General features: G+C 49.0%; 1 protein-coding gene across 1 annotated transcript; it reads right to left on the reverse strand.

Moving 5' to 3' along the window:
- Window positions 1-556: 556 nt before the first annotated feature.
- On the reverse strand, window positions 557-25678 carry Synm (synemin). The gene is given in 6 exon segments (XM_051148715.1): window positions 557-1156; window positions 1158-1178; window positions 2088-4501; window positions 7537-7607; window positions 19160-19284; window positions 24792-25678. Coding segments are annotated over 6 exon segments (3744 nt in total). The 5' UTR covers window positions 25602-25678; the 3' UTR covers window positions 557-853.

The following is a 25678-nucleotide window of genomic DNA, read 5'->3' on the forward strand; positions in this document are numbered from 1 at the left end:
GGTTGAGAAACACTGCTGTAGCAGAGGCAGCTACTCCAGGGCTTAGGTCGAAAAGGTGTTCTGGTACCTTACAGCCCGGTACTGTAAAGGCCTGAACCGATGCTGTGAGCCGTTCTCATCCTCAGCTGCCCAAGGCCGGAGCAGACACATGGATCTGAAGCATCTACAACAGACCACAGCTGTGCTTTCATAAATAATCCTAAGCCCTCCCCTTTAAAATTCTGTACATAGAAAGCAACTCATTCTATCTGAAAATAATTTTAAATTTCTGATAATTAACTTTTTCTTCGAGATATCATGTAGTAGTTCCGCCCCCCCCCCCAACATACAATCTTGCTTACTTTCTATAATTTCTTTTTGAAAAGACTTAGGAAAGAGGAATACCCTTGTACTTTCCTTTCCAGTGTTAGCTTACCATTTGATATTAGCACATGCAAACAAAACCTATCCTTAAGTATATTATTTAAACCTGGTTAGTATTAAGGTGTCTTGCCTATAGATAAATAGTAGAACAGATGTAAGCCATGGCCGTGACCCAGTGCAAAAACAAAACAAAACAAAACAAAAAAAACCTCTTATAAACTGTCTCCATGCATGGAGAGAAAAGTTCAGAGAAAGGAACTTTTTAAGACTAAAAAAAGATGAAAAGTGTCTGTGAAAGTCCCGACTCAAATGTATAATCTCAAGCCTTTATAGAACGAGCTGATTCTGCCTCGGGGTGTCTCTAAATAAAGGTATTGATGACCAGCTTTCCTCTCCCTCTGTACACTTAGTGAAGGCTTTGTATGTTGGTATGCTCAAGGTTTTGCACACTGATATGTTCCTGAAGTATAAGACAAGACAGTCCTGCTTTTCAAAACCACCCATCACCCTCCTCTTCCTCCTCTTCCTCATTGTCTAGGTAGAGAAGGGCCACCTTCTTCTCATCTGAAGCCGACTTTTGGTCTGCCCTTCTCTGCAGCGGCACCGTCTTGTCAAATCCAACCTGGTCAGTGCCTTTCTCTCCACGGGTCTGGTGTCCATCCCCAGCGGAGGCCTGAGAGCTCGTGCTGGCTCCCTGCTCACTCCTGCTGTGAGCAGTTCTCCAGCCACCATGGTCAGACATACTGTGAGCTTCCACTTCCGACCCTGTGTCTCGGGTCCAGCTGCGGATCGCCCCTTGCATTACTCACATCCATCTGAAAGGTAAATGAAGTTTCTTTGGGCCCCAGTGCAACGCGACTCGCGCTACTGCCATCAGCTAACCCACGTAGCTCAGGGGAGCCCACGGAACTCTCGAGTACAAATGTTTTAGACATGGGTCCATGGGGGATAATGTGATCAGAGGGTCCCTTCTCTACAGGACCTATCTGAATGTGCCTAAAGGATCTGCTGATGCCTGCTGTCGCCTCTGCTCCTGTGTCCCCCACACTGTCTGGAGGAGACCCAGAAATGATCCTCTGGAATGTATTCTCTTCGGTCCTGAAGATTTCTCTACCTGAGGTGACACTGTAAGTGGCCTGGGTCATACCTGCTGAGCCTTCCACCAGGACCATGTCTTCTGAGCCCCTAAATTCCAATGTCTGTGGATCCATTTGCTTGGAGGTTTGGTGCCCCTGAGACATAACGTCAATGTGCTGGATGGATGTGCTCCTCCCTACAGGCACTTCGGTGTGCCCAGATGCCTCCTGCACTCTTGACCTCACTCTGTCTGGGATGGGAGCTATAAACTGGATTTCTTCTCTGAACCCTTCTTTAGGGCCTAACTGGAGATGCCTAACAAAGGTCTGGGTACCCACTGACTCTTCAGCTGCAAAGTCACTGCCAACCCGAGCTGCCCCAGAAATAGGACTCTGAAAATGAATTTCTGTTTCACTATGAAACTGCTCAGAGCCAGGCATTCTATGGCTCCCTAATATGTCAGCCCCCACAGATGGTGCTGCTGGGCCAGGCTCTTCTGTGTCTCCTGTTTTCTGCCAGGTCGGCACAGAGCCTCGGAAGATGACTTCTGTGGACACTTGGCTTTGATGGGGACCCAGTGTAATGTGCCTCGCGGAGCAGCGGCTGGCTCCCTCAGAGCTAACCGCCTCACTAAAGTCCCCACTTACCTCCACCACCTGTGCGGTGGGTCCTCCGTAGGACACCTGCTCAGTCCTCCACACTTCAGTAGGGCCTAGTTTAACATGCCTTACAGACTGGCTTACATCTTCCAGCACATGAGACTGTATAAAGCCTGTTGGGCTGGTGACTTCCACAGTGGCTGACACTGGGCCCTGGGTCACACGCTGATCTGAGCTGTGAGAGCCTTGGCCAGCATCATCCATCTCACCAGATGGGCTATACAGTTCCCTGGTGGCCCAGCGCTTGAAGAGAATGCCCCCCGCAGGCACCTCCTGTCCATCTTCCCTGCCTGGGCTTCTGGACATTGGGCTGGAGCGCTTGGTCAAGCTCTCTCTGACCACCGACTCCACCGCCCTCTCTATTTCTCCAGCGTCATCTCTGCTCAGCTCCTCCAGGTCTAACTGGTCAGCATCTACAGTCTGTGAGAGGTTGACCTCAGCCATCAAGGTCACGGAGCCAGTAGGAGAGCTCTGGACTTTCTTGACATCCACAGAGACACTCCCTGGCTCTCCTTGACCCTGTCTGGTCAGAGCAGACAGCTCTTCCTTCATGCGCTCAGGCAAGGTTTCCTCCAGCTGGCCGATGACCTCTGCCAGCTGTTGCCGGGGCTCACTGGAGAAGACGCCCTTGATGGAGGAATGGAAGTCATGCGGGATCTTGATTTCTTTCTCGATGACTGTGGGTTCGGCGTGCACTTCACCGCTGGCTTCTTCCTTCAAGAGAGCAGAGCCAAGGGCACCGCCCAGGGAAGGTGCTGGCACCTCCAGGAGTTGCACATGCTTCTCCTCCTGGGTGTCATCTCTCGTTCTCCTTCTCCAAGTCCCCTGCGCAATTTCATCCTGCCATGAGTACCGTATGGTAGACTCCTCCTCAATGTGGATTTGCCCATACACTGAGCTGTCATCTTCTCTGTCATGCCCGCTGGGGTACTCATCTGGGGTAGACACAAAGTAATTCTGCTCCCCCTCTGAGTCACCAGCATCCATCACTTCTTCCACGCGAGGGATGTGCCCCCGCGGCTGGCTGGCCCTTTGACGCCGATGCGCTGAGAACGCCGTACGGGCCTCTCCTTCGCCATCCTCTTCCTCAACAAACCCCTCGGGGCTGGGAGAGACATCATCATCGACCTCTTCCACTCGGAAGGGGGTAGTAAACTCGGTCTTCCCGCCGCCTACGTAGCTCACGGGCTCTTCCACAATCTCCACGTTTACGACTTTGGCTCTCCCCTCCCTTCCTTTCAGACCCAGGTTGACCAGCTCTCCTATCATCGTCTCAGCTGACTTCCCCTTCAGTCCCACTTCCCTGACATCCTTGCTTAACAGGTAGTCCAGGCCAGCTTCCTCAGAAACATCAACGTCTTCCGTCAGCTTCGACTCCACGACGATTTCCGTCTTGGTTTTCTTCTCACCAGGAAGTTCTCTCCTGTCCACGTAAGTAACCTTTGTGTCCGGGAAAGAACTGGCACTCTCCTCAGCACCTGGAGACTGAGTAAACTGCCTAAGGATGGTGGTGGCAATGTTTTCTGCTATGGTCTCTGTCACAGAATCACTCTGCAGAGAGCGTGCAGCGCCCTGCGTGTCCAAGCGGAGCTTTGTCCCTTTTGTCTCTGCCTCTCCTCCCCTACTGTTGCCAGCATCCTTCCTTCCAGGTGACTGCAAGCGGACTGTGGACACCTCTGGTCTGCTGCCCCGGGACACTTCTAGATTAATGGGTACTTCCCTTTCCTTCACACCTCTCTCCTTCATCGGTTCCTTGTCTCTGGCCTCGTCCCTCATCTGCTGGCTTTCTCTCTTCCTTGTCTCTCTATCTAACTTGGTCAGTTCCTCCCATCTCAAGTTTCTTTCCTCTGACGCCTTCTCTTTAGAATCAAACATTTTCTCCTCTGGCTTTAATTTGATGACCCCGAATCTGTCCCTTTCTTGCTCCCTAATGGCTTTCACTTCTGATTTCTTTCCCAAAATGACAACCTTCTCGTTTGACTGGGTGCCTGCCACGTCACCTCGGTGATCTTTGTACGACTCTCTGGCAATAACGGACTCTGTGGTCAGCCGTGTCGGGGTGTCCTTGGTAGCTTCAACTTTGGATCTGTCAGGGAATGTTCTCACTTGAGCATTACTGTTTCGTAGCAGGCCGTGGGCTGGTGCAACAGGTCTGGCTTGGCTGCTGACAGTCTTCTCCAGGGCTGTAGCCCTGGAAGAATACCCAGAGGTCAGGAACCCCCTCCTGGCAGCACTCCCGACAGCTGTGCTTGACTGTGATTCAAGGTGCCCTGGCCGGTTAGACTGCAAAGCCGAGCTGTGATTTACAGCCACCCAAGGTGTTCTTTGCTTTGGGAAGAGGTTTTTCTCATTTTTCCTCTGTAATACCGAGTTGGTATAGTGATAGGATGTGTTCCTGGACTCTGTAGAAATCGAACAAACAGTTCATTTAGATGACAGGCATCATTTTTTTTCCATTATAAAAGCACTGCTGTAGGTCAAATCCCAGGTTATTATAAAATATACTATTATTACAGGAAGGACCATTTCAAGAGAATACTGCTATTCTCCACATTATCTCTTGGTTATTTTAGAACTGCTGTCACAATAAAGTACGGCCCCAGCAATATCTCAGCCTGGAACTGCTCTCCAGTCCCCGTTCTCAGAATAATCCTGTAAGGGGACTGTCAAAGGTCTGATGGTAAAGTGGGCCAAACGTGCAGAGAGGTCCGAGACACCGGGTGTTCTGGTGAAATTTTCACAATATTACAATATTTCGGAATCTTTCACTTCAGCCACATTCAGATAAGTTAACTTATTTCAGCAAATAAGAGCTCCATAATTACAAAGCATACAATTACTGGATGACAAGCAACACACCAGTCTACCTCATGGATGCCTGCTTTATCAGCCCCCATGTTGAGCTGCAGGTATTGAAGACTTTAAGGTTTTCTAAGCTGCTGCCTTGTATGCTTATGCTTGATGCTTATGCTTGACAATTTACAGTTTCACAAACTAGCAAGTTGTCAGAGCTCCCTTCCCCGGCCCTAGTGGCATCCTCCAGGAGTCAAGAAGCAGTCTTGGGGCTTCAGGCCTTACTCAGGATCATGTTCAGAGGGTAGGCTGGAGGGTCACCCACTCAGAGAGCGGCTCTTGGCTCTTCGTGTCCACCACACCCCATCTGGCTGGATACCTCTCTATCCCTCCCTCATGGCAATGGAGGCTAGGGGCCTCAAGGAGAAGGTCCCCAAGATACGCTTTTCTTTTCTTTTCTTTTCAACAAAGATTTCTTTTTCAGGTTAATATACTAATCCTAATTGAGAAACCCTGGAAGATGAACCCCCAAGGTCAATAAGGAACATGGCAGCTCACAGGCTAGTTTTTTTTTGTGGGGGGCTCTCATGTCATAGGAAGCAGACAACATTATTTCAGAGAATATTATAAAAGGCAACTAAGAGCACTAATATGCATTGATTGGTTTACTAGGAAACCATCTGCAGGTTTATTCCATAAATAGTTAATGGGCATCTATACTGCGCAGGAAACAGAACTACTTAGAAGCATAAAGACTGACTCACAACTAGTCACCTTCATTCCACAGAATCTTTTTTTAGCATAGGACCTAAGCATTAAAAATGGGTTCAGTTTATAACTGTAAAGTACGTATATTGTTCAAGAAGCTTGGAGAACAATGGGTGAGCAAATCAAGCTAACAGAGATAACAACCTGCCTTCTTTCTGACTCTAAATTCATGCCTAGCAAAATATGAGCAAGCCCCACCCTTAGGATGCTGCTTCTCCTAGGAGTTTGGTCCTGGACCCTTTATCTCTCTCTCTTCTTCTTTAGTGAGCCTTGAAATCTGGTAGGTAGGTGAACAACTCTTCTTTTCCAGATGTCAGATGCCAACTGACGTTAGTCAGGCCAGTCAATGGCCACTTGCATGGATCTCTCTAATTCTTTTTTTTTTTTTTTCAGACTTACTATCAAAATGAAGGCACAAACTTGCTAGGTGTTACCTAAGGACAACATATCTAAGGACAACAATTAGAACTGAAGTTCTGCAGCTGAGCCCAGGGACCTGCCCAATCTGAGAAGTGGCCAGCAGGAGCAATGACAACATAAACAACCACACCGAGGAAGGTACACGGTGGGCCTTGTAGGTGATGAATTCCAAAGGTATCCAACCTACGGGCTCTATGTTCACACACTCAGTCAACTAAAGATCAAGACTATTTCAGCTACTGTATCTGTACTGAACACATGCAGACTCTTCTTGTCATTTCCTCCTAAGTAATACAGTGTGACAGCAGTTTGCATGGCACGGACATTGTACTACATATTGCAAGTAATCTAGAGAGGATTTGAAGTCTGTAGGAGGATGTGCAGATCCTATAGCATTTTAGACAAGGAACTTGAGCATCTGCAGACTTGGGTACGAATAGACACCCTAGAGATATCCCAGACACCCAGGCAGACCTTATGCTGAGCATGCCATATGTCTTTTAACCTGACACTGCTGAGCCAGAATCTCTTTTAAGATTCAGCAGGCTTAAATATTTAATTTGAAAGTTGTCTTATAGATTTTTAAGGTCTTCCACATGAGCATATTAAGTTCTTTTGTGTCAGAAGAAGAAGGGGAAAGGGAGGAGAGGGAGGAGGGGGAAGGGGAGGAAGAGGAGGGGGAGGAGGAAGAAGAGGAAGAAAAGGAAGAGGAGGGGGAGGAGAAGGAGGAGGGGGAGGAAGGGAAGGAGAAGGATGGAGAGAAGGAAGAAGGGGAAGAAAGGGAGGAGGAGAGAGGGGGAGGAGGAGGAAGGGGAAGAAAGGGAAGAGAGGGAGGAGGGGAGGAGGAAGAGAAGGAGAAGGGGGGAAGGAGGAGGGGGAAGGGGAGAAAAAGGAAGGGGAGGAGGAAGAGGAGGAGGAGGAGGAGGAGGAGGAGGAGGAGAGCCCTGATCTGAAGCTGTGGGCCCAAACTAAGGACATAGGATTTCCCCTTCCTGACTTGCCATTCCAACCTAAGGTGGCATGCTAGTGTCATTGACCTGGTAAGGTTGCAGTTTCCAGAGTGATGACTGCCTGTTGTCCAAAGTAATAATTTTGTATGTTAGTTACAGCCATAACTGTTTGGTCCGGAAAAAGAAAATATGTCTCTTTTAAGGGCATAATTAACAGTGCATGCCCTCCCACTCTTCAGAAGGCCCTGCATTAGCCGCTGCTTCTCTGCTCCTAGGCTAGGCTAGGAAGTGTCTCAAAATATCATCTCTAGGAGCAGGTTAATCTGGTCACCCTGATTCACATTGTAATTCAAATCACATCTCATTCAACTAAAATCTAAGTGGTAATTAAAAGAACAGTGAGGTGGGGGAAGCATGGCTAAACCCTCTCCATCTGGGGAGTGGGCAGCTCAGATAGAACGCATTTGAACATTACAGTGTTAACAAATACAATCTCTCATATTTACCTTGTGGCATGTTTTCAATGTTCTCAGTCCAGATCAGTATCTCCGGATTGCTTTCTCCCTCCAACAAGGCCCTGTCAAAGTCATTTTAAAAAATAGTTTATAATAGAATGAAAGAAGGGAGGGGGAAATATATATATGCATACACACACATACACTTATATGCTGATGGTCAAACCTAGGGCCACATACATGCTAGGCAGGTACTTTGCCACAGAGCTATACCTGCAAACCTATGTGGACATCTCAGAGAGGAAGACAAGCATGAGGATGAGCACCCCTATGGGCCCCCTACTTCACCTAGAGTGGCGTCCTTTTTGCCTCCTTTAATAACACACAGTGGAAACTACTCTGCTAGGTTTAGCTCCAAATTTCTAAAATTATAGTCTCCATTAAGTTGTCAATTGCATCTGCCACTTCAGAGAGGCACTGAGGAGGGTCTGGGCCCAAATAGAGCAACATGCTGGGAGTGAGGGCTATCAGTGGGGTGCCACTCAGCTGGTCACTTTCAAAGACCTACAGATGTGACAGTTGCGAGGTTGCTGGAGCAATGTGTGGAGTCACTAACCCTGACTCCCAGAGATACACTGCACATGGCAAAGGCAGTCCCCTTAGAAAGGCTGGCGTTAGGACCCAGGGCCAGCAGGGAAACAGAGCAGGGAGCTCAGGTCCCAGCTGGGCACTGAGTTTGGGAAAACTACAGCAGGGTTCATGTCCCTGAGTTAAATGTGGCAACCCCTGCAGCAGCAATGCTCTAGAACCCTCTGTGCACTGGAAGAAAACAGAGGAGGCACAGGGGATTCACCCCAGGCATACACTGGTGGGCTGAGCACAGAAGCAGCCACTGAAAAACACATGCATGGAGATCCAAGATGACCAAGGCCAGAGCTAAAGCCCTTCCACTCAGGATGAAGGCCAGGAAACCGGACACCAATCCATTAATCCCACACCCTCATGACCAAGCAGTTTAGCTTCCAGGAACACAAACAGCTTCCATCATAAAAAAAAAAAAAAAAAAAAAAAAAAAAAGAAAAAAGAAAAGAAAAACCAACCTCTGAGGTCTGTATAATAAAAGGAATGTTCCAGGGCAAAGTCAGACTCCATGGTTTTTGTTTTGTTTTTGGTTTTGTTTTGTTTTGTTTTCAGCAGAGTGGTGCTCTACATCTGAGAGCCAGAGCAAGGCCTGGCAATGAGGCCAAGTTTAGACCCTACAAGCATCACATGCCACAGGTCGGACTTAGACCCAGTCAGCCAGGCTCAGGCAGAAGCAGGAGCCTTTGGGAGTTCAGGTCGGCAGAAAACATTGCTGATGGGCCCAGGGGACCAGTGACTGAGGAAAACTATGCCCTCCCTCACCTCTCAAAGGAGAATGGTTCTGTCTCCCCTCTAGGGGAAAGGCAAAGCCTTATCTGGCTTTACTGCAGTCAGGCCAGCACAGGGCACACAGTTTCTCCTCCCATATAGTATCCACTTACTCATGGGCTCTGATTGCCCAGAACACTGGGGCCTTGCTCAGCTCCCTCACTGAGGGAATTTGACCAGTGTGATGACAGTGTCTTCGTCAACGGCCCACAGAATATACCGAAAGACAAAAACTGGAACCCAGGTGGCTTAAACTCCCAGAACACTAGGCTTCTCTGTGAGACAGGCAGAGGTAATGACATTACATGAAAAAAAAAAAAAAAAAAAAAAAAAATGCCAGAACACACAAATTCTGTCACTAGACCTTCTATACATCATTCGTAAAAGCAAATTCAACCTCTTGGCAATTTCTTCCCAGTCCTTGCCATTTGTGCTCGCCTTCACTGGGCCCCCAGTCACTGGCTAAATCCTAGAAGGCAGGGGTACATGTTATCTTGCACGGCCTGGGCACCCAGCACCTGGTCTTGAGATAGACGGCTGCTGGCCTCTGGGTTCTCAGTACATGCTACTGAAGCACAGAGACTTCAGTGACAGCTCTGAACCCTGCCCTGTCACCACAGTTCCCGGGATTAACATGGCAAAGTCAGAGAGACTAAACTGCTAGGGAGATCTCCTACAATCCCTTCGAAGAGCAGCTGAAGGGACAGGCTTATACAGCTTTAAGAAATGTGTGGAGTGCTCTTCAAGGCTCGCACCAAACCTGGTTATTTTGAGAGCAGGGTAGGAAAGCTGCCTCCAGGCCACGGAGCCTGTGAGAATGCCAACCCCCTGAGTCACTGGCTATTAGAGAGTGGTTTATACAGCTCCTCAGGCTGGCGGCCTTTCTACATGGGAAAATTATGCAAGCAAGAGGGAAACCAGTCCCTGGCTTCGTTAGGAACTTCACACAACTCCCTGACGTGGATGTGAGCTGTAATGTGGCCTCTGGCCCCACTCCAGGCCCCAATGGACCACCCAGCATCCCAACCAGCCCGAGTTGTGGGTGCCTATGTAAGATGGATAATCCGAATGGAATTTCAGGGTGTATCTGCTAACAATGCTCAGCACCGTGAGCACACAGCATCTCCCACAACTGAGGACACGATTAGGGAGAGGGACGGAAGGGGTCACTTCCAGGAGTGACGCCTGTGAGGAGCCTGCAGTGGCCCAATGGTCTGTGGGTGGTCCACATTGTGCCTCCAAACAGGTGTGGAACTGGGGGAGTTTCAGAAGGCAGGGCCACAGATGTTCAAAGCTGCCCTTCAGCCTGTTCACTGTGCACAGTGAGCTCCACAGGGGGAGGAGGGCAACGTGGGTCACCCTAGACCCTAGACAGGGATCCATACCCAGTCATTCACCAGGGATGGGGCGGGGTGGGGGGGCAAGAGAAAAAGAGAGAGGAGAGAAAGGGGAGACAAACTGAGTTCCATGCACAGGAAGAACACTGCTCCACCTGGTTACATTGTTAAGTGTCTGTGATGTGAAAGTAACAAGGAAGGGACAGTGCCAGCCATTTGAGGTCACTCTTTTCATGATCAGTTCTAAACCATATCCCAAAAGCCAACTTTACACCAATACCAGAGACTAAAGAGAAAATGATGTAATTGGCAGACAAGCGAAGAATGAGGATAAAGCAGAACAGAACCACTGACAATAAGGCAATGGAGCAAGTGCTAGAGGCAGGTGGCCTTGTCGCAAATCCAGAAGCCTCAGCAGGATGCTCTTACAGGCGGGACTTAACTTTCCCCATTTCGGAAATGAGAAGACAGTTAAGTAAGTACTAAAGTCTGTAGAAGAATGGCTGCCACTATGTAAGCACTTGATGAATATACCCTCCTCCTCCTCCGCCTCCTCCTCGTTCCTCCTCAGCCTCCTCATCCTCCTCATCCTCACCATCCTCATCATCATCATCATCATCACCTCCTCCTCCTCTTCCTCCTCTACAGCCTTGAAGAAGAGTGGTTTTCAGCTAATAAAGTCAGTCAAGGGGGAAAGGATTGGTATTTTTCTTAATCAGGCCAGCACCCAGATATATTGCTGGATTCTCTCGCTCCTTTTTGTTTGTGTTTCAGATAGGGTCTCACAGTGTAGCTCAGGGTGGCTTTGAACTTGCTTCGGTCTCTCAGGTACAAGGATTGCAGGCATGCACTACCACACCCACCTCCTCTCAATTATTTATTTGTAAACTACTAGAGTTTGTAGTTCAAATTGCAAATATTCTACCTCCGTGTGAACCACAGACTTCTAAATTTTAAACCCCTAATGTGGGATTTAACTTAAAAAGTAATCTACCTAGTAACCAAGTCTCAGTGCGAAACACAGATTTCTAAATTTCACCCTCTGAGCTAGGATTTAACTTTAAAAATAAATAAAATGTACTTCACTGAAACCTTGTGAAAGGTCTAAGAAACATATTCTTTGAAGACATGTGAAAAGGTACAGGTGGCCTGGAAAATAATGAGACAACCAGAAATACAATGTACCATGAGAGTATAAACTAGGAGTCATTTGCATTCCTTCTAGCAGGCTAGAGACCACACCCTATCATCCTTTGATTTAAAAAAACAAACCTGCAACCTTATCCACTGTGATGAGAAAGCAGAAGCAGGGAGCTTTGTGCAGTCTCACTGGAGTTTTGTTTGTTTAGGGGCCTGGGGTAGAGGAGGCTGTACGCACGTGTGCCTGCACAGAAGCCAGACTCTGTGTTGTTCCCTTGAGTCAGGGTCTCTCACTGAACCTAGAACTAAGGTGGCAGCTAGCAAGTTCCAATGACCCTCACCCCTGCCTCTGCTCAGCACAACACTGAGGTTACAGCTCACAGTCACATAGAGATTTTTTTTTTTTTTTTTATGGTTGCTTCGGGGGATAAGAACCCACATCCTCGTGTTTGCACAGCATGTGCTCTCTTACCCACTGAGCCATCTCCCCAGCTCAGATGTTTCTAACTTTCCTAAATGGTTTATTATATTTATTTATTGGACATGTATGTGCACACACATGTGCCACATGATGTCTGTGATCAGACAACCTGTGGGAGTTGGTTCTCTCCTTTTACTATATGGGCTCCAGAGAATCAAACTCAGGCTTGGTAGCAAACACCTTTACCCATCAAGATACCTTTGGCAGCCTGAACTTTCCCTTTTAAAAAGGATTTTTGCCGGGCATGGTGGCGCTAGCCTTTAATCCCAGCACTCGGGAGGCAGAGGCAGGCGGATCGCTGTGAGTTCAAGGCCAGCCTGGTCTACAAAGCGAGTCCAGTACAGCCAAGGCTATACAGAGAGACCCTGTGTCAAAAAACCAAAGCAAAATAAAAAGGATTCTTGCCCTAAAGACTGGCCCAGTCGATATCCATATTACGTAACCACAGCTGGGGAGACAGGGCTTCTGAGACTGTCTGGTTGCTTTTCTGGTTTCTTAGGTTGTGTTCGCTGTGAGAGAAATAGTTTACAGGAGGAAGGGTTTCTCTATGGCTCAGTTTCACAAATGTCCGTGCAACTGCCTGGAGGCTGAAGTGCTATGGCAGGGCAGAGCAAGAGAAAGAGCGGAGAGGTGACCAGAGACCACAGTGACCTCCTTCTTCCTTCAAAGCCCACCTCCTAGTACTCACATACCCACTGTGAGTCCAATGGATTAATCCACCGATGCAGCTGAGCCCCCAGGATCCAGTCACTGCCAGAAGCTTCCAGCCAACTATGAGCTCCAGAACCTTGCAGGACATCTTTTTTCTTACTGGGAAGGAGGTTCCCTGGGGTCATGCCACCTTATCTACAGCTACAGCTTGTATTTGTTAACATGGAGGCAACCGTGAGCACGGCACACTGCATGCCAAGTGTCTTTGGGGCACCCCGAGGGCACAGGCCCTCTCTCACAAGGCACAGCCCCACAGGTAAAGTACTGGCTCTGGTCATGCATGAACTGCAGCCTTCCAGGTCAGGCCCTCGAATGACTGCCATAGCCACAAACGCCACCTGCCTCTGCCCTGGTGCCAGACATTCTTCCTGTCTGGAACGCCCTTACCATCCCTTACAGCAGCTTCCTGACTTCCCTTTCCACAAGAGCCAAGGACCAAGAACTGCACCTCCAGAAGCTCCTCTGCACATGCCCTAGGTTCCTCCAGCTGGAATCTCTCTCTACAACCATATACCGCTCATAGCATTCCAGGACCCAGCTCCACAGAGGGACAGTCCTGAAGTTCAAACCTCAGGCTCTCAACTTATCAACAGTGTGATCTTTTAAGTAATCGGCCCCCTGAACTTGAGTTTCATCACATGCAAAGTGTACCTCCTTGGTATGAACTTGGAGTTACTGTGACCAAGCACCCAGCGGGTAGCAAGTGGTAAACAGAAAGCAGCTCTCACGACCTGTCATGCATTGTCAATTAGAGGCCCAAGCAAGTTCCTTTAGGATGCATAAAAAAAAAGGAAATGGGTAATGATTGGCAGACAGGCAGCCAATCAAGAGAGGGAACAAATTTAATAAATTTACCTACAACGTATATAAAAGCACTTCCAATTGTAAGTTTTGTGTTGAGAGAATAGCTTGTACATTGTACGGATGCAATACCTGTCAATAAAAAAAAAATATGATGGCCTATAGGTTAGGCAGGGAAAAGGAGGTGGGATATCTGGCAGACAGAAAGGATTCTGGGATAGAGCCAGGCACAAAAAGATTTGCAAAAAGAAAAAAAAAAGAAAAAAGAGCCGGGCGGGCGTGGTGGCACATGCCTTTAATCCCAGTACTCGGGAGGCAGAGGCAGGTGGATCGCTGTGAGTTCGAGGCCAGCCTGGTCTACAAAGTGAGTTCAGGATGGCCAAGGCTACACAGAGAAACCCTGTCTTGAAAAAACCAAAAAAAAAAAAAAAAAAAAACCAAAAAAAAAAGATTTGCCTGGCAAGATGTGAGGAGGGCAGATGCATGATACCTGAGCACAGGTAGCCAGGAGCAGAACTCAGAAGAGAATGCGTAAGTTATGAGCTGGTCAGAGAACAGCCTAGCTATGTGGCCTAGGTATTTGTAAAAATTTTTTGGGTCTCATGAGTCATTATTCCGGGAGGTTGAAGCCAGGAGGAAAATCCTCATAATGCTTTTGTTTGAAATTTTTCATAAGACACTGTTGGGAAGAATGAGACCCTGTATTTAGACATAAATCTGTAAGCAAGGATTCAGGATATGTGCTGTATTGCTCAGCTAGGATGTGCCTAGCGTCACATTCCATCCAAATTGCATCTCTGCCACTTTATGACCTCACACAGATCCACCCTGTGACCCCATGGAGATGACCACATCTGTTCAAACTTAGGAGCAGGACCCACTGGAGTCTGCAAAAACAAGCCGCTCCCCCTCTGGGCTGTTTACATACAACATTCTACCCTTGGTCTCTCCTCCTGGCTGCTGATGAGACAGGCTTCAGCCTTGACAGTGATGGCATCAGCTTCCTAGCAGCAGTGCACATACCAATCACCTCAGAGCTTATTAGAAGGCCACTTGGATCTAGCAGGTCGGATTTGGGCTTGAGATTCCCCATTTCCACTGAGCTTGTGATGTTTCCAGCTATAGCAGCTGCTGGGTGCATACCCCCAAGAGGTCCTGGGCCAAAGGCTCTCCGTGTTGGTGGCACTTGATAATCACCTGGAGAGAGGCCAAAACCACACACCTGGCCTCACCCTGTACCAATCCAATGGGAATTTGAAGGGCTAATGTTAGGCTGTAGGCCTCAGTTGCCCAAGGACAGACAGATAGCTTTCTGGAATGCTGGGGGCTGTTGTTCATGTAAGATATCCAGTCACGTGTTTTTACTGCAATAGACAATGCAGTATGTGCTTGGTCAGACATAGGCAGGGAGTACGCCAGGATTTATGTTTGCCCGGACTGGACAGTGGTGGGAAGTACCATAGTCTTGTGGGTTCTGTCTTTATGAGCACCTGACTAACCTAAAATCAGTGCCATTTTCTGGGAATCCTAGGGACGGGTCCAGACCTGGCCACTGTCCATCTTCCTGGCCAGTGTTTAATAAAGCTTGCTTCAATTGGATGACTGGATTTGGTCTCTCTCCTTACAATTTTCAGGTTTAACTGAACCTCTGGAGTTAGGGCCCAAGGGCGATGCCTTCCTTTCCAGGAGCTCTGGAGGATTTCCTGTTCTGCAGCTAACCATCTTTCCTCTCACCACTTGGCTGCTGGGAAAATCTGGTGAGGACAGAGCAGGGAGGCAAGCACTCCCAGTCCCAGGGTGTTACAGTCAGCCCGGAAGTAGAAGCGGGGATGGGGGTCGGGTGGGGGGGGGGGGGAGTGTGTGTGTGTGGTGTCTGTCTTTGATATGAACTCTGGTGCCACAATTTGATCACTGCCTCTTGGTGGAGAGGCCCTGTGGGAACACAGAGGAAGGGGATGCAGGCTATCGAGATGAGAAAGCCTTGAACTTTTCATCTGGTTTTTCATCCTATCCTACATTTACTTTTAAAAGAGGTTTTTTGGGTTTTTTTTGTTTTTGTTTTTGTTTTTTGACACAGGGCTTCTCTGTGTAGCCTTGGCTGTCCTGGACTCACTTTGTAGACCAGGCTGACCTCAAACTCACGTGATGCTGCTGCCTCTGCCTCCAGAGTGCTGGGATTACAGGTGTGTGCCACCACACCTGGCTGATATATATTATTTATTAATGAGCCTGCATTGGGGATTTGTAAACACACAGCCCCGTTTTATGATTACTTACATTTCTCCTGCACAATAAAGGTTCCAGGAAAGGCAAAATATCTGGGTTAGGAAGCTTTCAGGGGGCCTCAGTCAGCAGATAAACTGCAGCAAAATGCGACTGAGGCTTTACAGAGGCACAGGCCCCTTCTTCCCTGTGATCTGTTCAGTCAGAGGAACCACGGGACAAGACAATTAATTAGTGAGCAGTTGGGAGCCATGGCTATCACAGGGAAAGACTAGGTGAACCCCATGAGGCCCAGAAAGGGATAATTCTTGCTTCAGTGTCAGCTGCTGTCACCCTTCTGTCCCATGGGGCCAAATGTTTTTGCCCCATTGCCTTCAGAAAGGAGGCCAGAAGAAGTGTCGACTTTCAAAATTAGCAGATCACTTTCAAAAGAGCACAGGGCACAATGGAGGGCCTACGTCACCAGCTGGCAAGGGTGCTAACATGCATAGGAATTGCCACACCTGCACTTATACCTACCTTACCTTGAAAGAACTGAATAAAGGATGCTATGAACTTGCTTCAATACACTCCTTGCTGACAAATAAAAAGGAAACAAAACAAAACAACAACCCAGGCTTTTGCCTTACATAAAGAAATGAGTTGTATTAACAGTCTTTGTATCTTCTGTGTCTAAGGGTATCTACTAGGCTAAACCTAAGTACAGGAGGTAGGAAGTGCAGCCATGCTGACCCCCGATGCCAGCCAGTCACTGCTGGGCAAGGCAAGGCAGCCTAGACTTCTGATTTCCCCTGGGCAAACTTGGACAGCAGAAAGGGGTCCAGTGAAACCCATCACTCACTCCCTGGAAGGGCTGAGGCTTTTAAGTGCCTAAGATGTGGCCAGCTTTATCTGTAATGGAGTTAGAAGCATGGCAGCAGCAGGCAGAAGCAATCAACTGTATCTCTGCAGATGGTCGGGCTGCTGACTGAAGCAGAAATGGCTCATAATCAATGTGCTTGGAAAAGTGAAACCGGGAGTATTGTAAGCACTGCAGCCAAAAAGCCAGGCTCTGGATGCTTGGGATAGCTGCCTGCCCTCTTGATTTTGGTGACTGAGAACCAGAGGCACAGCAAGTGAGGAAAAAAGGGGGCTCAAAACCCCAGAGAAGCAGCAGCACATGAAACCAAAGTTTCCGTATATAAACTAACATGAAAAGGAAATGCGAAAGTCTGTTCGCCCCACCCCCAACGTGAAGTGATAAGCTAAGATGCACACAGGAGTCAGATTCTGGGGCTGCCCGGCACGTGCCAGACAACAGTGCCTAGTTTGGGTTCCCTCCCTAAAGGGCCAGCCCCAGTCTACATACCTCACCAGGAGCTAGCCCCACCCCACTCTGAAGCACACCATTCCCCTGGCAAAGGCTACTCACAAAGCCAGAGAGCTGGCTCAGAAGCAGGAGGCTGGAGTGTCCTAAGCCTAGAGCTGTCACTAAATGCAAAGAACCCACAGGGGCAGACCTCGTCCAGCCGTCTGCACTAGCCACACCTAGAACCCAGGGCTTTCTCAGTTGTATGAGCAACACATTCCTTCTTTGATTTAAACTGCAGACCAGAAGGGTAGCCTATCACTGACACCCGAAAAACATTCCGCATTAGCGCTCTTTCTCCCCAGTAAAGCCCGCCCATTTCCCTTACCAGAGAAACTCAGAACTCTCATGTGGCATCTAAGTGAATGCCCAGCCAGCTTAATTTTGCAGTTGTTAATTCCATAAAATATCCAAGAATGCCATAGGAAAGCCTAGGGGAGGAACAACAGGAAGGGGCCCTGCCCCCTCCCTCTTTGAGCCCTGGGTCCAGGTACCCTCTGCATAGAGGGAAGCAAGGCATGGTCCAGGACACCTGAGGCTCCTCCAAGGGCAGTCATGCTACTGGGAAGGCCCCCCTCTCTCTGTCTCTCTGTATCTCTGTCTCTCTCTCTCTGTGTCTCTGTGTCTCTGCCTCTGTCTCTCTCTGTGTCTCTGTCTGTCTGTCTGTCTGTCTGTCTGTCTCTCTCTCTCTCTCTCTCTCTCTCTCTCTCTCTCTCTGTCTCTCTCTCTCTAAGCCCTGGCTGTCTTGGAACTCTCTTTATAGACCAGGCTGGCCTCAAACTCATAGTGATCCACCTATCTCTGCCTCCCAAGTGCTGGGATTAAAGGTGAGCACCACCTCTCAGCAACCTTCTAGGGCCCGAGCCACCCAGCAGCCTACTTCTCCATTAATGGAGATTAGAGCCAAGCAAAAGCTAGTCCTCCATTGGGAAAATACACAAGGCCAGCCCAAGGCTGCGGAGTAAATTTCAAGCATACACCAAGACAATACTACTGTCTGTCAATGAGAATAAAGCAACCCAACTTACTTTGGTAATCTGATAGCAAAAATCAGATGTGGCAGAGGTAGCCTGCAGGACGTGATGAGCTGGGCCTGCCTCTTACCTGTTCTGTCCCTAGTCAAACTCCTCTTCTTATCCACTGCAGGTTTCATGCTGTCCTCTGCTAAGGGTGACACCATTGCAATAGTTCACTGACAACGGTGCCCCCTTCACTGGCCAGGGCAGTGTCCAAAGCCCCAACACACCTGTAATTGATCTGTGATCACCACCACTCTGTGGATGAGGTGGGCTTAATGCCCCTTTTGCATGATTTGATGAGGAAAGCACAGGTCTACAGCCAGATCTGGCTGGTCCAGCTCCTACCAGCAACATCTCTGAGCTGCAAACATCTCTCTCGCACCTGTAAAGGGGATGCAGGGCATCCACTGAGAACAAAGGTTACTGTCACCATCCTCAGTAGTGAGAACCCTGTCTCTACAGTCCTTCCACCTTAGGTTGATGAGGTCTAGCTCCCTCTGTAGCAGTCCTCACTGTATATGAAAGCTGACAGAAGGAAAGCTACCATCTCAATCAATCACCGGTGTCCACCCAAGAGGCGGGGAGGGGTCCAACCAGGAAGAAGAGGCAATGTGCTAAGGACTAACTAACTGCCTTCTATGTCCTACACGGCACACACTCTCTAAGCATACCATGACCTTCACATCTGGGCTAGTTGTATTAAAGTTGGCATCTTGAAAAAAAGAAAAACTGCCCTGGAGTTCCACCCTGCTCTCAGAGCACAGATGCTGTTTTACAAGACAAAACCCAAGAGTCCCAGAAGGTCAGTTCCCTGAGATTTTGAAGGAACGGTGTGGATGGATCGAGACGCCTAGCATCCAAACTTTGACCCTCCACTCTCTATATCTTACTGCCCTGAGCTTCGCTTGCTCTTCTGTAAGCAAAGTATCTAACTCCAGAGATCAGAGTAGATATGGGCCAAGGTCTTAAACTATGTCCAGGATCTAGATACACAAGAAGCACGCATGTCTCAGCAACTGCAGTCATCCGGGGACCTCGAGAAAGCCCATCTTCTCCCTCCTCCTCTCTCCTGTTTGACTCTGTGTTCCGCACTTAGCCATGCCAAGGGCTGTTCTCCTTGTCACAAAGCCATTGGGACTCCTCAAAGGCCACGGGGACCTGATGTCACTGGCTTCATGGAAGCAGAGTAGGCACAGATTCTCACCTGTAGGTGGCCACCTCCAAGCTGAGGCCAGTCTTCACCTGCACAAGCTCCTGGTACTCCCGCAGCCGGTCCACCATGGCCAAGGTGAGGGCTTCCTTCTCACCCTCCAGGCAGTCAATCACTTTCTGTAGAGAACAAAGAACCTTTAGATGCACATCCCGGAGCTTCATAGACCGAAAGGAAGATACCAACAGCGTACAACAGAAAAAGAGATATGGCGCGTGTAAGCATTGTTTCATATAGCAAATCTCTTACAGATGTTGTGTTCTTCCTTTATTGCTCGTGGAGGGTTTCTATAGGTTAGGTGCTTTTCTCTTTGGACTTCCTCACAAAATGAAGGCTTGGTTTATTCAAATCACTTTTGCTTCGGATATCAGGCCACACAGGAGATCCAAACACATCCAGTCAGGCAGCTAAGATGTTATTCAAACATGAGCCATGACTAGAAACCTTTTCTAATATTTAAAACGGAAGCCACCCTTGTGAGAACTAAAATGTCTCCCAGAGTCATCGTTGTCCCACGAACAGCAAGTAAGTAAGTGGACAGACATATCTTTATTTTATCTAGATATGCTATTTTACAATAATCTTGGGAGAAAGACATTTTTGGGCATATATGAGCAAATGTAGACTTGTATATGTAGTTAATAAGCCTCCTCCCAGATGCCTAGTTTCCTCCATTGGAGCTGTCCTCTCCCGAGCTGGGGGACACTGCCATCCCTGCAGTCAGGTTTCTACCCAGACACCACCAAAGACCAGTCACGCAGGACACACCAGGAAGCTGAATTTAAGGTTAAATGACCAAGACAGTATTACTGCTCCAAATGTCCATTTCAACCCAATACTACCTTTTAACTAATGTACATTTTACAGTTGTTTTATTTTACTTGAGAGAGGGTCTTTCTGTGTAGCTCTGGGCTATCCTAGAACTCGAAATGCAAACCAGGCAGGCCTCAAACTCACAGCGATCCTCCTGCCTCTGCCTCCTGAGTGCTGCCATTAAAGGTGTTCACCACGTCCAGCTGGATTAATCATTTTCAGAAAGTGATTATCATAGAGATGAATCTGCTTTTTATAAACCTTTCATTTTAAAGCCAATGATTGTTAAGTTTTCTGTTTATAAAGAGTGCCAATTTTTAAATTTTTTCTTAAATATTTTACTTTAAAGTGTGTGTATGTACACGCACGTGTGTATTGAACCTTTTAAAGAGAGGGTCTCCCTGCAGCCCAAGATAACCTGGCATCATTACAGATGTGTGCTACTGTGCCTGGCTTGATACCTTTTCTAATAGAAAAAAAAAAAAAAAATCCGACCTAAACGTTAAAACTTCAGTATTCATCAATTATCCTTTGAAAAGAAGCTTAACCATTGCTAAACTGCTTAGAGAAAACTATCAGCTGAACTCAGTCCTCCACCCACGGCTCAAACGTATGGAGCCATGGCACAGTCCTGTTCAGGAAGATGCTCTCCCTCCCCTACAAACAAAGGCTAGTTCTCTGTACCCCACCCCACAGAATAGGAACAGGAAAATAAAATGCGCAGGCATTGAAATAAGCATAGTTCCCAGCAAATTTCCATGTGAGTCAACTTTCCCCAAATGGTGAAAGGAAAAGCCGTTGACTTTTGGAGGCAGAAATGAAATCACAACCAATCCTGCCAATGGGAGGAAGCTTCAGACTCCAGCTCTGCTCTGCCAAAACTTCTCATGCCGTGGGCTAGGCCGGGAGTGTTGGAGCCTCCCACGCAGGGCGGTACTTCCAACCCACACAGAAGCAGTTTCATGCAAGGCCACACGAACTCAGGGGAGGGATGGGTCTTTTAGCTGCTATGCAGAGAACTTTCCAGCAGCAGCAGCAGCAACAGCAGCGGTGCTAAGCTCAACCTCAGGGACAGCATGTTGCTTGTTCTCTCTTGGATGAGCTTGAGCCTTCCCTGAGCAAGCACAGCCGGAGCTTGCTGATGTCCCAGTCAACGAGGCTCTTAAGTTGGAGCTCAAGGGGACTTAAATACTAGGATAGCTTATTCACACCCAAAACTCAATGTATTAATAAGACGCACGAATTAAGTAGATGTGGTGGCTCACGCCTTTAATTCCAGCACTTGGAAGGCAGAGGCAGAAGGATCTTTGTGAGTTCAAGGCCAGGCTGGTCTACATCGTGAGTCTGAGGACTGCCAGGACTACATAGACTAGAGACCTTATCTCAAAACAAGAAGGAAGAGGAGGAGGAGGAGGAGGAGGAGGAAGAGGAGGGACAGTAGCAGCAGCATGCATTGGGTGCTATGTATAGGTTCGTAGCTGTACCAGGCAACACTGTAAACTCCAGGCCTATCTCACAGTAAGTGGCAGGAGGGCATTTCGGACACATCTCAAACTGGTTGTGTGTAAACTGAAGGCAGTCTTCTGATCTTTACATGTTCCTCTGCACAGATCTCCTTCGGCAAGGAACACCCTCTTCTGGTTACTCACACACAGTCCTGGGATCAGCTTTGGTGCCCCCTCCCCCTTTTCCTCTCACTCTATCCAACCTGTCAGCAAACTTCTGCTTCAACTTGAAAGTAGGGCCCTTCCTCAACCCACCATTCTGCGCCCAGTCCAAGCCCCCCTGCCGCCTCAATCGCTGCAACTGTGTCTTAATGAGGTCTCCCTGTTTCTACCCTGGTCCAACAGATTATGCTCAACACGGCAAAGAATGATCCGTTAATATATTGCCAGGTGGCTTCCAGTGGGACTCAGATTTAAAAAGAGATACCTGGGCAGCCACTCAGTGCTTTGTTCACTGTCGCAGCTGTGCTGGCTTCCTGGCTTCTCCCTGAGTGGTATGCACTGGTGCCACCTCGAGACATCTGCCATCGTGCGGCTCACCCTCTTTCACCTTATTATTTTTCACTGCTTTATCTCCAGCCACAAAGGATGCGACTGGCACCCTGAGCGCTCAGCAACCATTAATTAGAGAAGGTACTTAAATTCATTCAACCGATAGCAACTTGTAAGCTGCTTTTCGTTTCCACAGACGAAGAAACAGGACCACACAAGGGTTGATGAGCTTAGTCTTAAGGAACTGTTGCAGTCTAAGAGAGAGTGGGAGTCAGAATTCAGTCTGAAACAGGAAGGCTGCTTACAAAAAGGCTGAGCCTTAACTACATGGATAATCCTGCCTGCGTTCTTTTTGTTTTTGTTTTGTTCTGTTTTTTGAGTCACGGTTTTTCTGTGTAGCCTTGGCTGTTCTGGACTCGGTTTGTACACTAGGCTGGTCTCGAACTCACAGCAATTTGCCTGCCTCTGCCTCCTAGAGTGCTGGGATTACAGGCATGCGGCGCTATGCCCCGCTCCTGTCTGCTTTCTTATCATTCATATTTTTGGAGTCGTTCACAAACAGTCAGAGCTGGTAGCTAAGAGCCCCCATCATAGAAAAATCATCAGTGTCTCTAGGGTAAAGCTAAAGCAAATGACAGTATCTTCAAGGCCTTTCTGAGGCCCTTTACAGATCTTCCACATTTGCCACAGGCTCTGTGATAGCAGGCCACCTCCGGGCTGGCCCTCTGAAAGAGCAGTTATTGTTTCACCTGTGCAGGGTTAAAGGTTTCTCTTAACTAAAGCAGACAGAAGAGAGGGCACGTGGCTCAGGGAAGCCTGGATGGAACTCTGCTTGGCTACTTACTGACTGGGTGCCCACCATCAGCTTTACCATCTGTAAAACAGGGCTGCTGAGACTGGAGTGCAGACTGAGAGTGCACACAGAATAGGCCTGCTACTTCCCAAGGCTGTGAGTAATGCAACATTTTTACTGGAAGTCAGCTCAGCCAGTTTTTATATTTTCAGTCTCTCCTGAGTGAGCCTCTAAGGAATTTGGGGGAAAAAAAAAACACCAAAAAAAAAAAAAAAAAAAAAAAAAAAAGTAGAGACTTGGGGTTGAAGCAATATTTTCTCTTTAACATAATTCTGAACACGGCAATCAGTATTTCAGAATGGGATCTGAAACGCAGTTGCTTTAAACTAACTGGACAGAGTCTTAATATAGTTTAAGATTGCCACTGGGTAACATATAGCAAAAACAAAACCTAAGCAAATTGGAATTGAAGAAGACAAAATCCGGGTCCTCATCAGCCCTGTCCTGGCTCTCATTTCCTGGAAAGGGTGGGTGGGTAGGAGGCGCCAAGTGCAAAACAGAGAGACCCCAGGGTGGGGAGTTGAGAATGGGGTCCTATTCCAAGTCAGGTGTGACCTCTGTGTGACCTCACTAGTGGTCTGGAGTCCCCGTGGAAGGGCTGAGCAGTGATTCTATTACATTTCCAAGTCCCAATCTCTCCTCCATCCGGGGAACTCTGCCTTTATCTGTCTCTGTGAAGATTTTTAGTCGGGGGTGGGGGATTGGAGGAGATTCTGCTGCCAAAAAGAACCTTGAAACCAGAGCTTTAAGGCCCTAAAATATGCCAAGTGAGTAGGAGAGGGAGCCTCCCCCCAAAGTCTACAACCTCAAAGAAGGGATTCCCATCAGTTTGATTCCTTATCACATTCCATGCTCCTCCACTCACTCGCCAGCCTAGCGCTGGGGACCCAGAGGAAACCAAGAGATCTGCTGATATCTGTCACATCACCCCAGCTGTCCATTCCACACATGTCAGGTTCACTTGTATCTTTTAAGGCAACAACATAACAGCACCTCCACTCTTCAGCTCCCAGCTGCAAAACTCTTAAAACCCTTCTGAGGTTGTGCTCATGTTATTTCAAACCGACTTCCCGAGAACCACTAATGGTATGATTTGGGAGTACTTCCAATTCTGGCTGGGGCTGGGCAGAGCAGGAGCCAAACAACTGAGTATACAGCCACAGGTGTAGCAGAGGGTTAGAGCTCAGCTGCTCTGCAATAGGAACCGTTAGGAGTTGTAATAACATCTCACCACAGGGACCTGCTTTATCCTAGTTTTTACACAACCCGGGAGATCTGCCTTCAGCTCATACTGTGAGCTCTCACCCTTTTTTCTGTATGACAGTTACTTAGTCCTCTCAAGAGAACAAACAAGCCTAGAAAAAATATAATGGCTGCCCAGAGAGCTACAAGCAGCTGCCTCCAACTGGGAAATAATTCTGGCAAAATAAAAAAGGTACTGGGGGGAGGGGGTGCGGCGCTGTTTAAGCATGGACGGCCTCCAAGTAAGACTCGTCAGTGCCTAAGCAGCGATTAGTCTCCAAACGCTGCCCTACTCTGGTTCAGAAGTCTGGGCTGAGTTGTGGATTTCAGGCTTACCAGATCTACTAAGCCTAGAAAAGAAAGAGAAAGAAAAAGAAACAAAAACAGAGCTAACAGGATCGCTGATCAGAATGTGCCTAGACAAGTCTGGATCTAAGGGTTGTTGCTCTAAAACAAGATGATTGACACTAGGCTACCTACCAGGATCTGTCACATGGCATCAGCCCTCTGAGTGAAGGATCATTGCACCAGGCCCTTACTCTTAGACTAGCTACACGCCAGAACCCTGTGGTCTCATAAATAGCAAAGTTGCTGGCAGTGTACGCTTCTCTGGGTGGGGTTGAACTAGCTGTGGGTCCCGGGAACCCCGCGGCTTGCCCACTGGGTGCGCAGGGAAGCGTGAACAGGCTATAGGGAAAGGGCGCGGTCCCTGCCCACGGACCTGCCGCTCCTCGGCCTGCATCCCGTATTCCTCGCGCATCCGCAGCAGCTCATCCTCCAGCCGCGCGCGCAGCTGCTCCAACTCCAGCGCCTGGTTCCGCAGCGCGTCCGCCTCCTGCGCGCACAGCCGCGCCTCATCCTCTGCCTGGCGCCGGCTCTCCTGGCCCCGGCGCAGCGCCTGCTCCAGCTCGCGCACCTCGTCCTCGTACAGTTGCACGCTCTCCCGCCACGACTCGGCCACCAGCAGTGCGTAGCTGTCGTGCACGTCCCGCAGGCGCGGCGAGGGCGCGGCGGGGCCGGTGGCGCGGGCTCGGAAGTGCATGGTGAGGCTGGCGGCGCGGGCGCGTAGGTCCCGCACTTGGCGCTCGTGGGCCGCGTCCAGATCGCGGCGCTCAGCCTCCAGCCGGCCCAGCAGCGCTTCCAGGGCGGCGCGCGCGCCCAGCGCCTCCTCCAGCTCCTGCCGCTGCGCTCCCAGCTCGGCGTCTAGGCGGCTGCGGACAGTGTTGGCTTCCGCGCCCTCCCTTTGCAGCTCACGCAGCTCCCTCCACAGCGCGTCGCGCTCGCCCTCGGCCAGCGCTGTGGACCAGCTTAGTTCGTCCAGCTGCTGTCGCAGGCTGCGCGCCTCCTCGGCGAAGCGCGCCTGGTCCTCGGCCCAGCGGTCCTCCCAGCTCAGCCGGCTGCGCAGCTCCTCTTCCAGCAGCAGGTTCTCGCGCTCCAGTTCCCGCACCCGGCACACATAGTCATAAAGCCGGGCATTGAGCTCCTGAAGTTCGGCCTTTTCGGAGCCGGTCTGTAGCCGCCAGGACAGCATCTTGCTGGGTGTGCGGGGCTCTTTCGTTTAACCGTTCGCCTCCTGCCCTGATCTTGTCCCCTCCAACCCCGCCGCGC

The sequence above is a fragment of the Acomys russatus genome, chromosome 7, assembly GCF_903995435.1.
Source record: "Acomys russatus chromosome 7, mAcoRus1.1, whole genome shotgun sequence".
Lineage (NCBI taxonomy): Eukaryota > Metazoa > Chordata > Mammalia > Rodentia > Muridae > Acomys > Acomys russatus.